Here is a 14552-nt window from a genome sequence, read left to right as displayed (position 1 = left end):
TGTTTTAAACATTGTGCAGCTGATTTTACTATGCTGAAGAAATATTTTCTCTGATTTGTTTTAAATTTACTGCTTAGAATAATAATAATAATTTATTCTTATATACCGCCAGACCATGAATGGTTCTAGGCGGTTCACATCAGATAAGGCTGAACATCAAGTGAATATACAGTTCAAAAATTATACATCAATTTCTAGAATGTACACAATACATGTTATATTTAAAAAGCAATTAGGAAGCTTGGGTTACATATTTGTCAAATAATTGTGTCTAATAGTTTTCTAAAAAAAATAATAGGATGAGACTCCTGGCATGATTTTGCCAAACTAGGCGTTCATTTTGGTTGTCTGGAAAGAGAGAGTTCTCTCGAGAAATCTCTTCAAGAGACACAATTTGACAGTAGGATATGTGAATAACTGGACTCGCGTGTGGGCTTATTGGAGTGATTTAAAGAGAAATGGGAAACAAGGTAACCTGGGGACATACTGAAGATTGATTTGAAGCAAATACATGCAAATTTTAATAAAATTCTAGTCTCAATCGGTAGCCAGTGTAATTTTTGGTAATAAGGAGTAACATGCTCCCATTTGTTCAGACGAAAAAGAGTTGGACAGCAGTGTTTTGAGCCACTCTTAGTTTTATGAAGATTTTCTTATAGGCGCCCAGGTACAATAATCAAGGATACTCAGTATCGATGACTGAACTAACAAATGAAAGGAAGCTGTATCAAAATATTTCTTAATGGTTCGGAATTTCCAAAGAACTGAGAAACATTTTCTGAGTAACAAATCTGTGTGTTGTTCTAAGGTAAGGTGTCGATCTAAAATCACTCCCAATATTTTTATGAACTGTTCTATAGGATAGTCACAACCATTCAGGTGTGTCTCCTATTCCTTGTATTTTTGGAATGAGTAAACAAGCTATTCACATTTACCAGTTCCACACCACTCCTTTTTGAGTGGAAATAAGACAGCAATATATATACTGCTGTCTTATTTCCACTCAACCGTCTCTTCTCCAAGCTGAAGAGCCCTAAACACTTAGCCTTTCCTCATAGGCAGTCATCCCATCCCCTTTATCATTTTCCAACATGCTTCTCTGTACCTGTTTTAATTTTGCTATATCTTTTTTGAGCTGCAATGAGCAGAACTGAAGTGTGGTAGCACCATGGAGCAATAGAAAGGCATGTTAACATTCACGTTTTTTTCTCTTCCTTCCTTTCTTAATAAATCCTAACATTCTACCTGCTGCTGTGCACCGAGAAGAGGGTTTCAACATAACATCAACGACACCTAGATCCTTTTCCTGGGCACCGACTCCTAATTTGGAACCTTGCATCTTTTAGCTAAAGTTTGTATTCCTCTTTCCTATATGTGTGTGCATCACTTTGCACTTGCTCACATCTGGGTGCTGCACAGAATTGGGTTTCTCACTGCAGTTTAGGCAGAGAAATAATACCTTTGGGTTCATAGGGTTAGGGTCTTGATATCATACAGGAAAAAAAATCCTGAGACCCCACCGGGATCTTTTTATTTCAGAATTAAACTATTCACTGGGATACTTGACGTAGATTAATTATTTAGCAGATACTGTATCTACATCTGGTGCAATCAGCAGAGAATAAATATATATCCACAATGAATATACACATGTATTCATTTATATTCACTGGATTTGGATTTTAAATTACCTTTCCAAATTCAAACTCAAGAAAAGCTGAATTTGAGTTACTAGTATGCAAACATTTCCTACCCAGAGAGCTTACAATTTAAGGGCTAGATTTACCGTATTTTTACGCATATAACGCACGTGCTATACAAAATTTTACAAACACGGAATAACCATGCGCGTTATATCCGTGAGCGCGTTATACTTTTTTTTTTTAACATTGCCACTCTGTCGCTAGAGAAGGGAAGAGGCAGCCACGTCAGCCAACCAGGCAGGCAGCCTTGCGTGCCGCTCTGCTGCTACGGAGGCAGTTGGAGACAGCGAGTCCTGCTTCCCACACGAACATCATCTTCCCCGCGGGCCGGACCCAAGCAGCAGCCTTCAGAACCAGAAGCCACTGAGAGTCCCGGCATGGCGGCCCTGACAAGAGAGTTAGCAGCTACGACAAGGCAACAGTAGCAGCAGTGGCTAGTTTCAGCCTCCCGCTCTCCTCCCTCCCTTCCCCCATGGCAGCGCTGGACGGCACATTTGGGCTTCAACCACCTCCACCGCCACTCCTCTGACTCCCTTTGCCTCAGCCCCCACAGCAGGCAGGACATGGAGGAACAGGCCTGTCAAGCTGCACTGGAGAAACTAAAATAAGGTACAGGGGAGAGGAGCGCGGTATACGTGTGGGCGCGCTATAAGAAAATTTTTTACATAAATGCTTTGTTCCCGCGCACTATATGTGTGGGCGCGTTATACTCGTATGCGCATTATATGCGTAAAAATATGGTACTACTATGGATTAACATGTTATTACACATCAATGCAGATTATCAACATATTAAATATTGCAAGCCCACTATTTTCACTAAGTTTACACCTGAAGCAGTAGTGAATGAAATGACTTGCCCACGGATACAAAGAATGTCTGTGGGAGAAGCGGAATTTTGAATCTTGGCTTCCTTTGGTTTAGCCTTCTGCTCTAATCACAAGGCTATTCCTACCTGCTTCACTGTGGATAGCCTGAGGAACCACCAAGATAGGATAGGAATTGCCCCTGCTAATGGTGAGTCACATGTTCATATTTATTGAGATTTCCTTTAGCTCTGTTTGACAAAACAACTAAGCAGTTTGCAGCAATATATAAAATAATTTGAGATAGCGGCCTGGAGATCCAAGATGGACCCCACTACCTGCTAGCTGGGAGGAGGCCTCTGATTGTGGCTCTATTTTCTTGCAAGTGGTGAGAAGTATTTCTCATTTATGCCAAAGAGAAGGGGGAAAAGCGTTGGTGGAACCTTCCGACGCTCAGAACCGCCATTGATTACAATAGACGACTTTCTCAGACGCCTCCAACAAGGGCAATTATTGTCAGGGAATCGCCCGCTGGAGCTACCGGAAAAGAGTAATGCCGCCGCGGCTATCCCTGGGCTCGATGTTACTCTGAGCCCCGACATCAGGACTCCGCCTCTGCAGCCGGCTCCGCAAAAAGCAAGCTCCCCGCAAGATGAGATTAGCACAGAAGAGGAAGTCTTCTCATTCTCGGAAGCCAGTACTTTGGAGGGCTTGCCAGTGGAAACAACTCGGAGAGGTTTTTCCCCTCTGGACGGAACTGCGGCTGGAACATCTCAGGCTAAAGAGGCACAAGCGCCTCAGGAGGTAAAACAATCCAAAGAACAGTATCTTTCTACACCTGCAACAGTGTTTTCTGTACTTAAACCCCCGGAGGTTACCCTAGATGCACTTTGGGACTTGGTGATGAATTTAGGTAACTCTCAGTCCACATATAGAGCATTTGGACAAAGAATTAAAAACTCAGAAAGAAGAAATTAAGCTTTTAAAACAAGACTTATCTTTGGTGACATTAGATGGTCAAAAAAGGGAAAAAGAGATAACAATTAAACAAAATCAAGACTTAATGGTGAAAGAGAATATTATCCCGAGGAGGAAGCTTGAGGCACTTGAGAACAGTAATCGTGCTAATAATTTGCGGCTGATAAATTTTCCTAAGGTCCTCTCGATTACTCCTCGTGATATGATCAGACGTTACTTTATCGAGGTATTGGGAATACCAGAAAATTCATTACCTCCCCTAACAAGGGCTTATTATTTACCTTTAAAGTTTCAAGAAACTCAAAATCAGCATCGTGACCATCAGGAAGGTCCCTTAGATGTTACCGCAATCTTGGAGGAATCCGTCACTGAAACAGCTGTTTCATCTACTTTATTGATAACTGTTGCCTTATCCCTAGACAAAGATTGGATCCTAAAATTGTTCTTCAAAAATTGATCAAAGGACTTCCTGGGGTTCAAAATATAGATTTTCCCTGACGTTTCGAGAGAAACGCAGAAGAGAAGACGAGAGTTTCTAATTTTGAAACCAGGGGGTAACCCAAATAGGGGGTGTTTTCTTTTTACGTTACCCCTGCAAGTGTATTATAAGATACTGCTCTTTAAAATATGTTTTTGTAGACCCTTCTCATTTAGTTAGTTTTCTCTCCCTAAAACGCTTGGAGAATGAAGGTGTAACAACTCCTGTATAATTAAACATGCTTTTGGTTTCAGCAGCAGATATACATATCTTCATTATTTCTTACTTCTTGGATCACTTATGAGGACTTGAGTGTATTAAGAAATGCTTTGTCTTAGATTGCACTTTCTGTACAAGATGTTTAAGCTTGGAAAATAATTTTGAAAATTTAATAGAGAATTAAATATATTAAAAAAAAAAAATAATAATTTGACTAGTGATAGCAGAGGGAGATAGCACTCTGAGTTTATAGGTTCAAGCCCCGCACTGTTCCCTGTGACTCTGGGAAAGTCACTCAGTCCTCTATTGCCCCAGGTAGATTAGATAGATTGTAAGCCCACTAGGATAGGGACAAAATGACTGAGCACCTGAATGTAAACCATTTAGACAATTAATAGGCGGTATACAAACAACTATTTTTTAATTTTTATTTATTTAAAAAAATTTCTAGTCCGCCTATCAATTAGGCAGATTACAAATTCACATACATAATGAAAATGTACAAATTCAACATCTATGCACAATTTAAAATAATGCAATATATCAAAGCCTCAGTTCAAATTTGGTCCTTGTGAAGAACTACCAATATCTCCTTATTTATAGAAAGAAAGTGGAACTGTGATCCTGGGCAAGGGGGCAGGTAGGCAAGGGGCAGCAGCAACAGGAAAAGAGAGACAATCAGGGACTTCCTTAGGCTCCTCCCTAAAGTCACTGATTGGCTCAGATGCCTCAGGCCCCTGAGCCAATCAAGGCCTTAGGACCCTCTCCGTGCATCACATGATGCACCGGGGGGGGGGGGGGGGCCTAAGGCCCACATTGCTGACGGTGGAGGAGCAGGAGGGACTGACTAAGCACCCCTCCTGCTCCCGACTTAAAGTGTATAACAAAAAACACATAACCATAAATATCAAAATAAAAATTTACTAAATAAAAACTAAAAACTTCACAGAATAAATACTGATAAAACTTTCAGACATAGCCACACACTGCATTAAAATGTGTAGGACCCCTTTTATCAAACCGCAGTAGAGTTTTTTTTAATGTGGGCTGGTGAGGTAAATGCTCTGATACCCAAAGGAATTGAATGAGTGTTGGGAGTATTTACTCTGCTGGCCCGCGCTAAAATGCTGTTCTGTGGTTTGATAGAAAGGGACCCATAATAATTAGGCCATTAAGTGTCCTACAGTAATACAGAGAAGGGAAAAGTGGTTTTGACATTTAGACAACATGAGAAGTTTTTTGCCATGTTTAGGGCAATGTAGAAGGGTTAGCAAAGAGGATTTAAGATTAGTTTTTAATATTTAATGACCAGTTTTGTCGTCTTCTGCAATCAGAAATAAGTATCAGCAAGCAGAGCCAACAACTATTGGACCAGGTGTGATTCTGGCCCCAAATACCCAATCTCCGACCTCACCAGGTCTATAGATAAAGCTGCTTCTCTCTTCTCCCACCAAATTTCATTCTCTCCCCTTCACTCTTCCCCCTTCCTACCAGTCCAGCACTGCTCCTCTCACTCCCCTTTGGTCCTGTAAAGTAGATTAGTTGCTGGGGGTCCTGTGGGCAGGATGCAGCAGAAGGAAGCTACAGGGGCTGGCCAAAAGCAGCCTGTCATGCTGCTGCTGCTGCCGCCACCAATGACCAACAGGACTGGGGGAAATGAGAGAGGTGAGGGAGCAGTGCCAGACCTGCAAGGAGAGGGTCAAAGGAGGGTAGGGAGAGACTGAACCAGGGGTGAGGAGGCCTGCCAAAGCAAGTTGGCTTAGGGCTCTACTATCCCTTGTGCCACTCTGACAACAAGTTTAAAAGACTGACAGTCAGTAACAGAACTTGTATGCATGCCAGAACAAAAACAAAAGTATCAGCACACATCAGTACCAGTTTGTCTGCACATAAGTATCAGTCTCAAAAAATTTTATGCACAAAAACTTTTTGCGAGGCTGATATTTATATATTGTGCAGGCACTTCTGTTTTTATTCCATATGCACAAGAAGCTGAATTTACTACAAAACCTTTGTGAACAGGTGTCCAAAATGCTCCCCCTTCTTTAATTAGCATGAAAATTCTGTGTCCATAAAATTTACATATACTTACTTTTCTTCATGGCACTGTATTATGTTCATGGCTAAAACCATAAATTCAGATATCCCTGTGCAACTTTAACATAGCATTTTCTGCTCAACCAGTGCAATTCACCCATTGAAAACCCTTGCTAATGCTGAATAGAGTGCACTTTCAGCTTGTTTGGGAAACTGAAATACATTTGTTTATGGTTAGGTTTACCAGATTTCTTCTTGAAAAAAGAGGACATGTGGTCAAACCTTATTCCACCTCCAGCCATACCCCCAACAAACCTCATCGCTTCTTCCCCGAGACCGGGCCGCATCTGGAGGGCCTCCGAGCATGTGCAGATGTGATGCAATGATGTCACACACATGCAAACATGTACGTGATGTTATCACATTGCATCCGCAGTTGTTTGAAAGCCCTCCAGATGTGGCCCCCGAGCTCGGGGCCTTCCAAAATCCAAACTGCCAGGTTTTGAAAGTCCATCCGGGTAACTGGACAGTTCTCTAAAAAGAGATGTTTGAATTTTCTCGTACAGCTAGTAACCCTATTTATAGTAGAGTATTTCATAAATTCAGATCATACACTACACAATAATAATTGTGCTCAGTGAATAAACACCATGTGATGCCACTGGCAAAATGAGATTGATGGTGTTACCTCATGGCACAACACCCTCCCTGCCTCCTAAATCAAATAGCTCTACATAGACAATCAAGAGTATGTTCAATAAGATTCACTTATCTTACATGTTCCTCATTGACTTCATGGGGAGGTTATAGGGTGCTGTGGATCGATACATTTGCTAGTGGTCTTAAGGGTTAGATTCACAAAACTTACCGATCGTGTACTGATGGTTTTGCCGATCGTGTACCGATGGTTTAACTAACCAGCTGTGCAATCAATCTCCGATCCGCAAATGAGGGAAAATGCCATGCATAAGGAAGCCATTGATTCACTAAACAGAAGAAGGAACACTGAATGGGTTTGCCAATCCTAAATGAAGCGACTGCTGAGGACCAGTCGTTACTGTCCTTGCCGACTCTTCTGCCCTGAAATCTCCCTGCTCTCTGCCGCTCTGAAAACTCTCTAAAGTTAAAAAGGGATAGATTCCGTACAAACATAAGGAAGTTCTTCTTCACCCAGAGAGTGGTGGAGAACTGGAATGCTCTTCCGGAGTATGTCGTGGGGGAGGGCACCCTTCAGGGATTCAAGACGGGGCTGGACAAGTTTCTGCTGAACCAGAATGTACGCAGGTGAGGCTGGTCTTGGTTGGGGCACTGGTCTTTGACTTGGGCGCAGCCGCATGAGCGGACTATTTGGTGTGATGGACCACTGGTCTGACCCAGCAGTGGCAATTCTTATGTTCTTATCAACATAAAAAATAAAAAAACTGTACATATGCATACTCCCCCCCTTTTTATATACTGTGCAAAAAGCGCAATGCGAGCCCACGGTTTTAACCCGCATGTTTAAAACGTGTTCTGTTCCATTCTGCCTGCACAAATTTAAATGATTCCTTTCGGGAGCTGCTGTCTGTACCTATTGCCCCCCCCTCCCCCTTTGTTTTGACCTCGGAAAGCAAGCGCATGCGCGGATCCCATCTACAGCCAACCAGGATGGTCTGCGCGTGCGTCGCGATCGCTCTGCAGCAATCCGGGGGGGGGGGGGGGGAGCGTGCGTTTGATCAGATAATTTGCATGAGGACTCTTTAGTGAATCAGTCGCCCGGCAGAAGTCGGCCGCGCATTGCCCAACAACGATCCAGACCGGTGAGTTTAGTGAATCTCGACCAAAGTCCATAAAACAGGAGCTGCTACTGGGGAGGGGGAAGGGACCCGAGAAGGAGCGTCAGCTAAACAGACTTGTTAGAAAACAGATATCCATCTAACGAACATCCTCTGAGCTGAGACTTTTAACCTGTAAGTGGCGAGCAATTTACTCATATTTCTTCCAGACGCTACAAAGAAAGGCAAATTCCATTCCACACAGATTTCTGCATTCGCAAAACAAGACTATACTTCAGTCTTTCCTCGAGTTATATCGCGGACACAGAACTGGTCTCTTCGGGCTGTTTCATCCTCTCAATTTTGCGCCTTGTGGTCCCCAGTTCTCATACCCCGCTTCCGCTTCCGGAATTCTCGCGAGAGCTGGAGGCGCAGGCGCAGTGGGCCGGACGGTGACCCTCAGAGCGAGCGAGCGAGCGGGGATCCCGGAGGTTATGTGGTATGAGATTCTGCCCGGTATGGGCATCATGGCCATTTGTTTAATGATCCCCGGGATAACCACTTCCTACATTCACCGCTGGACTAACGGCGGCAAGGTGAGAGAGAGAGAGAGCCTGACCCCTGAGGCCGAGGCCCAGCTTCTTAACACATTGAGCCGTAGGTGCCAGCAGAGCAGAAAGGCGACGATATTCGGTCACTCACGTTCGGCCTTTTTTTGGTATTGAAATCGGATTTTTTTTTTTTAAATTTAAATTGGATCTCTTTTTAAATAAAATGATTTTTTAGAGAAAATCTAAAGGTAGGGTTTAAAAAAAACATTTAAGATTCATTATAGTCCAAAAGTTATTCATCATGAAATAAGGATTAGTTTTTAATTATGTAACATGAGGCTGTATAATATATTCATGCAATGTTTACATTTTTTGGTAAATTAATTCCATGAATCCATTCTACTGGTAACAACCCCAGACTACAAGATGTTCAGAAAAGAAATAAAGACCATATTCTTCGAGAAATCCCTGAAAAAAATCAACATGGATACTATAAGTGCTTTTTTAATTTTAATCTTAATCCTCTTTTTTCTCTTCATTCAAAGATCATTAATACTAATCTGGATCTTTATTTATTCTTTATATTAAAATTATCTACTTTTAAACAGATTAATTATCCCTAACAATACCTGTTTCCATGAATCATTTTAAAATAATTGAAGCTCTTTCTATCAATTAATTTTCTTCATACTTTTTTTCTTTTTTCTAAATTGACCCTACCCTTATGTACAAACCTTAAATGTTTTGTTTTTTTTAAATTCTTTTTTTAATTAATTTTATAAATTGTATAAATAATATTTCTCCCTTTTACCTACTTGTTTCAGTTTGTAATAATAGAATATAATGATTAGTCTGTATAATAGTCTTATTTGTATTTGTCATCCCTGGCTTTTACAATTATGTAATACGCATTGAAATATTGGATATTGCGTAAAATCAAAATTTAATAAACTTGAAACTTGAAACTTAACACCACGAATACCTTCCTTCTTCCCGACTCACCGATAGTACCTGATCTACTCTTTATCTTCACCAGAAATGACCAGTGATCTTCTTTTGTAACCCACCTTCTATAGCTCTTTTACAATCCGCCTTGAACCGCAAGGTAATGGCGGAATAGAAATCTCTAATGTAATGTAATATTGTCATGGGTATTATTTAAATTGGACTTCTATCTTGCTTGAACTGCTTTGGGACTTTGAGGGTTTTTTTTAAAATTTACTTTAATTTTATTCTTTTTTTAATATTTGAATTGTTATACTATTTAATAATTGTTTTCTCAGGTATTTTAGCTAGATTGTCAGCCTTCGGGACAGTTAGGCACGTTCTAAGTACCTAAATTTTTGGGTCCTTTTATTAAAGCGCGCTAGCCGTTTTAGTGCCCGCTAAATATTAGCGCACACTAATGCGCCTATTATATTCCATGGACATGTTCGCATGCTAAAATGGCTACCGCGCCTTAGTAAAAGGACCCCTTTATTTTATTGTAACCTGTTCTGGGCTCCTGGGGAGGATGGACTATAAGAATGAACAAATAAATAAATAGTGATGTACTTCCCCCTTGTATAAAGCCACACGGCAATAGCCATGAAGCCCATTAATTCCCAGTGGTAGGGTTATTAGACATCCGGATTTACCTGGACATGTCCTCTTTAGAGGACTGTCCGGGTGTCTAGATGTGTTTCTAAATTTTGTTCGGTTTTCCTCTCCCCTGTCTCCCACTTACCTCTTCTGCCGAATATTTAATGTTTGGGCCAGCTGGCAGGAGTAGCAAGGTGAGTCTGCTGATGTCGGCCTGCCCCAGAAGCCTTCATTCTGCAGCGACTTCCTGTTCCTGTATAGGCAGGACAGGACATTTAAGATTCTGTATGGAGAAGACACCTATAGCTTCCCCAGATCTAGGCATATCTGTTGAATATTGCAACTGATCCTTTGATATTATCTTTTCCATCTCTGAAAGGTGTAAAATACAAGAAGATTCACTATAATTAATTTAACTATCAAACTGCAAAAGTCTGGAATCTTCTACCTATTGAGATTCATACTACCAACAAATATGATCTGTTTTAAAAAAACAAAACCTTAAAAACAAGGTTTTTTCAGAAATCCTGGTTAAGGGCTTACTGGCATATGATGTTTACACTGTCTAGGAAGTAGGTTTACACTGTAGAACTATCTCTAGGAACTACCTCTAGGAAGTGGGTAGTTATATCAGACGTCTATGTTAGGAGTTTTAATCTCATTTTAACTATGCATTGTATGTCTTTTCCAACTACACACTATATGCTTATTTCTGTCTAATGAAATGCCTCTGTAACCTGTGTCAAATTCCACTGCAGAGGATGTAGCAGGATATAACATCACAAATAACAGAACAGAACATAACAAAGTTTTACATTTCACTTTTGCTTTGGTTGAGCAACTTCAGTTAAATTTTGAAGGTTAATTATATGGAATAAGTCATATTAATCTGGATTGTATTTTTTTCATACAGGAGAAAAGAATTGCACGATTTGAGTACCAGTGGTATCTAATGGAAAGAGATCGACGAGTTTCTGGTGTTAACATATATTATAAATCAAAGGTGAGTTTGTGCCTTTGAATTTATAAACCCATGATTTTTAATATGCAAAAACTGCATAATTTTTATTTATTTATTTACTGTACAATAATCAGAAATCCCTCTTGTCCCCAGTCTCCTCTTTCTCTCTTTTCCACTCCCCGCCAATAGGTCTTCAAGTTAGCTCACTCTTTTGCATCTTTGCAAAACTTTTAATGCCTAATATCTGGAAGTTTTATATGCAGAAGTTTTATTGTGTAAGTCCAGGTTCAGTTGCACTCTCAGTTTTCACAACAGATAGAAAAAGTAGCCATTCCTCTACTGAATGAAACCTGGATAAATTGCTGAGGGCCATTTTACTAAAGCTTATGGGGCTCATAATTGAAGCAGAAATATGTCTAAAAACCTGCCCAAATCAGCACTTGGACAACCTAAAAGACAGCTTGTCCGAGTGCTGATAATCAAAACAGGTTTTTAAACGTATCCAGAGACTTTGCAGGCCTGATTCCCGCTGTGTGCCCAGAGCTGAAAGGGGTATTTCTGAAGGAGTGGTTAGAGTGGGATGTGGGCCGACCTAGTCTCCTGCAGCAATAATCGAAAGTTTAACGGCACTGCGCCCTAGACGGAACTTATACATTGCAACTTAGGTGATCTAAAAACAGGTATAAGTGCCCAGAAGGTATCCAAAGTGACTAGATAACCACTTCAGGGACAAAGTACAGACCCTCACACACTCCCTCAGTGATCACTGACCCCCCCCCACTCCCCCAATGCCATAAAAATCAGAATACAAATGTATATACCTGCCTCCAGAACATCAGCACCTAGCATAGGAAAGCCAAGTAGAGCTGTAAAGAGGTGGCTTAAATAGTCTGGGAGGTGGGCTAGTGAACCATAGAGAGGAGGACCCAGGCCCATAAGCCACTCTAACCACTGCATTCATGATGAAAAATGTGAGTCCACCAAAACTCCCCCAAACCCTACTGTACTGCCATGTAGGTGGCACCTGCAGCCATAAGGGCTTTTGGGGTTGTAGACAGGTGGGTATAGTAGGTTTTGGGGGGCTCACCACGACCTGCAAGGAAGTTGTGGTAGGATGTTTATGTGGCACCTTTTTATGAAATTCACAGCAGTGCCCTGTAAGGTGCCCCACTACTGGGTGGCCAGTCCATCACTTTTCTGGTCCCTCCCACATCCAAAACATCTTGTTCTAGGCATTTGGGACTTGGACAATTTTTTATACGAGAATGTAGTATAAAGATAGACATACTAGCAGTCTGAACAATCAAATGGCTGGATGTAGAAGTAGATGATTTTTGTGAAAAAATTTTTGGACATATTTTTCGAGAATGAACTTTGGATGCTGCCAACTTTGGATGACTAGCATCCTAGGCCCAAAACGGACTTAAGACGTTTGTTTTGATTATTCCCCTCCATGTGTGCTAATGGAATTAGTGTGCACTAAATATTAAGAAAATCAAAGTATCAAATAAAGCATTAAGCTTTAGTAAAAGGGCCCTTATTTTCTTGTTTCTGTAGCATTCAGTGCATTATCCCAGGACAAGCAGGCAGGTATTCTCACTAGTGGGTGACGTCATCCAACGGAGCCCCGATGCGGACATCTCACAAGCATACTTGCTTGTAGAAACTTTTAGAAGTTTCTAGTAGTTCACATCGCGCATGCGCGAGTGCCTTCCCGCCCGATGCACCGGGCGTGTCTCCTCATTTCTTTCTCTTCCGCGGAGCTGAGAAGTCTGTCTTCGACTCTCTGCGCAAAGTTCTTTACTTGTGCCTTCTGTGCCTGCGGTTTTGAGGTTTTTTTGGGGCTCATTATCGTTGGCTCACGTTGCGTTTTCTTGTTTTTAAAAAAAAAAATTTATTTTGATCGTTCGACCGGGCAGGTCGCGTGGCCGCGGAGCTTTTTCGGCCTATGTCCTGGCCTGTTATCGGTTTTAAAAAGTGTCAAGTGCCAGCGCGCGATTTCGTTGACAGACCCTCATCGACACTGTCTTCAGTGTCTTGGCCCTCAACATCTTCCGAAATCGTGCCGGCCTTGCTCCACACTTACAGCACATGCTTTTAAGGTCGCTGTGTTTTGTGGGAGTCGCTGTTTAGCATGGAGGCATCCCCGGAGCTGCCCTCATCGCAGAGCGCCACGCCTTCGACTTCCGCTTCAACATCTTCGGCCTCGAGTCTGCTCAAGCCTGCCTTGTTCATGCCGGCTTCGACTCCGACGCCTGCTGCGGTGCCTTCCGCTGTCTCCTCAGGTCAAGTAGTGTGCTTTGAAAGTGTAATTTGTTTCTGGGGGTGATTTTTGGGTGGGGTACTTTCCTATCAATGATGGTGTTTCTTTCACCCTTTTATGGTTTTGTATTGATTGTACACCTCTGTTTTTACCTTTGGTACAATATATTAAGTTTAAATAAATCTGCAACTGTAGAAGAAAAAAACATTTTATTCCAAAATATAAAGAATGAACATATATATGAAATATAAAGAAGTCTGACTTTGCAACTGTGGCAGTGCTATGCTCCACCATATAAAAACATGAGAGCAGATAAAAGCCAAATGACCCATCTGCAGCATCCACTATCTCCTCTCCCTATAGGCTAAGGCATTTTACACCTACATTGTGAGGTCATAGAACTTTATGGTTATAGAAACATAGTAACATGATGGCAGATAAAGGCCAAATGGCCATCCAGTCTTCCCATCTGCAGTAACCATTATCTCTTCTTCTCTCTAAGAGATCCCACATGCCTATCCCATACCTTCTTGAATTCAGACACAATGTCTTTCTCCACCATCTCTTATGGGAGATTGTTCCACCCATCTACCACCCTTTCTGTAAAAAAGCATTTCCTTAGATTACTCCTGAGCCTATCACCTCTTAACTGGTCAACTGGGAAAGCTGTAGTCAAAGCCCCTGAAAGGAAGGGAGTCAGTCGGTCACCGTACAGTGGTCTCATGTAGGGTCCATGATAGCAGGATCTCCAGATGAAGCCTGGTGCATGGTCCCCCAGTTGAAGACTTTTCATACAATAACTGAGCTAGGTGAATTAGGAGGGGATTTTTTTTTTTAAACCAAAACAGAGGAAAACCATTTCCAGATCATGGTTACTTGTGGATCCCAGCCCAAAGGAGCAGAAAGAAACTACCCTCCCCTAATTTCTGTTTTCCTTGCACCCCCCCCCCCACCAAAAAAAAAAAAATAATAATAAAATAAGCAGCTAAATGTTTTCCCTCTTTTTGAAATTTGATTATATACAAGGTTCCAGGTAGATGTATAGGATATCTCTCTTAATTTTTCTGTTTTTTTTTTTTGTATTCTAGGGATTGGATAACCTGGACTTTGGAGACTCTTCAAAATAAAAAGAAACAAACAAAATGGTTCATCACTTCTATAAATAAATAATAAATAAACTAATTAATAAAACTTGGAAAATAAAACAACCTGTTTCAGTTA

At 41.3% G+C, this 14552-nt stretch overlaps 2 protein-coding genes across 3 annotated transcripts in view; one reads left to right on the top strand and one right to left on the bottom strand.

The window, feature by feature from the left end:
* The window catches only part of UPF3B (UPF3B regulator of nonsense mediated mRNA decay), a 46366-nt gene extending 38048 nt beyond the window's left edge, over positions 1-8318 (bottom strand). The window contains exons 1-2 of one of the 2 annotated variants that reach the window (XM_033945537.1): positions 8169-8318; positions 7090-7207 (exon numbers count right to left, since the gene is read on the bottom strand). The gene's annotated coding sequence lies outside the window, so the exon portion shown is untranslated. The remainder of the gene's footprint in view (positions 1-7089; positions 7208-8168) is intronic. The other variant, XM_033945536.1, reaches the window with a different exon arrangement.
* A 68-nt stretch (positions 8319-8386) lies between these two features.
* NDUFA1 (NADH:ubiquinone oxidoreductase subunit A1) lies at positions 8387-14552 on the top strand. Its single transcript, XM_033945538.1, has 3 exons — positions 8387-8571; positions 11021-11110; positions 14420-14552. Exons 1-3 carry the CDS (start codon positions 8470-8472, stop codon positions 14456-14458), a joined length of 231 nt encoding a protein of 76 aa, XP_033801429.1. The 5' UTR covers positions 8387-8469; the 3' UTR covers positions 14459-14552.

This window comes from Geotrypetes seraphini, chromosome 5, assembly GCF_902459505.1.
Source record: "Geotrypetes seraphini chromosome 5, aGeoSer1.1, whole genome shotgun sequence".
NCBI lineage: Eukaryota > Metazoa > Chordata > Amphibia > Gymnophiona > Dermophiidae > Geotrypetes > Geotrypetes seraphini.
Note: the sequence above shows the minus strand (reverse complement) of the source record. Positions and strands in the feature narration are given on the sequence as shown.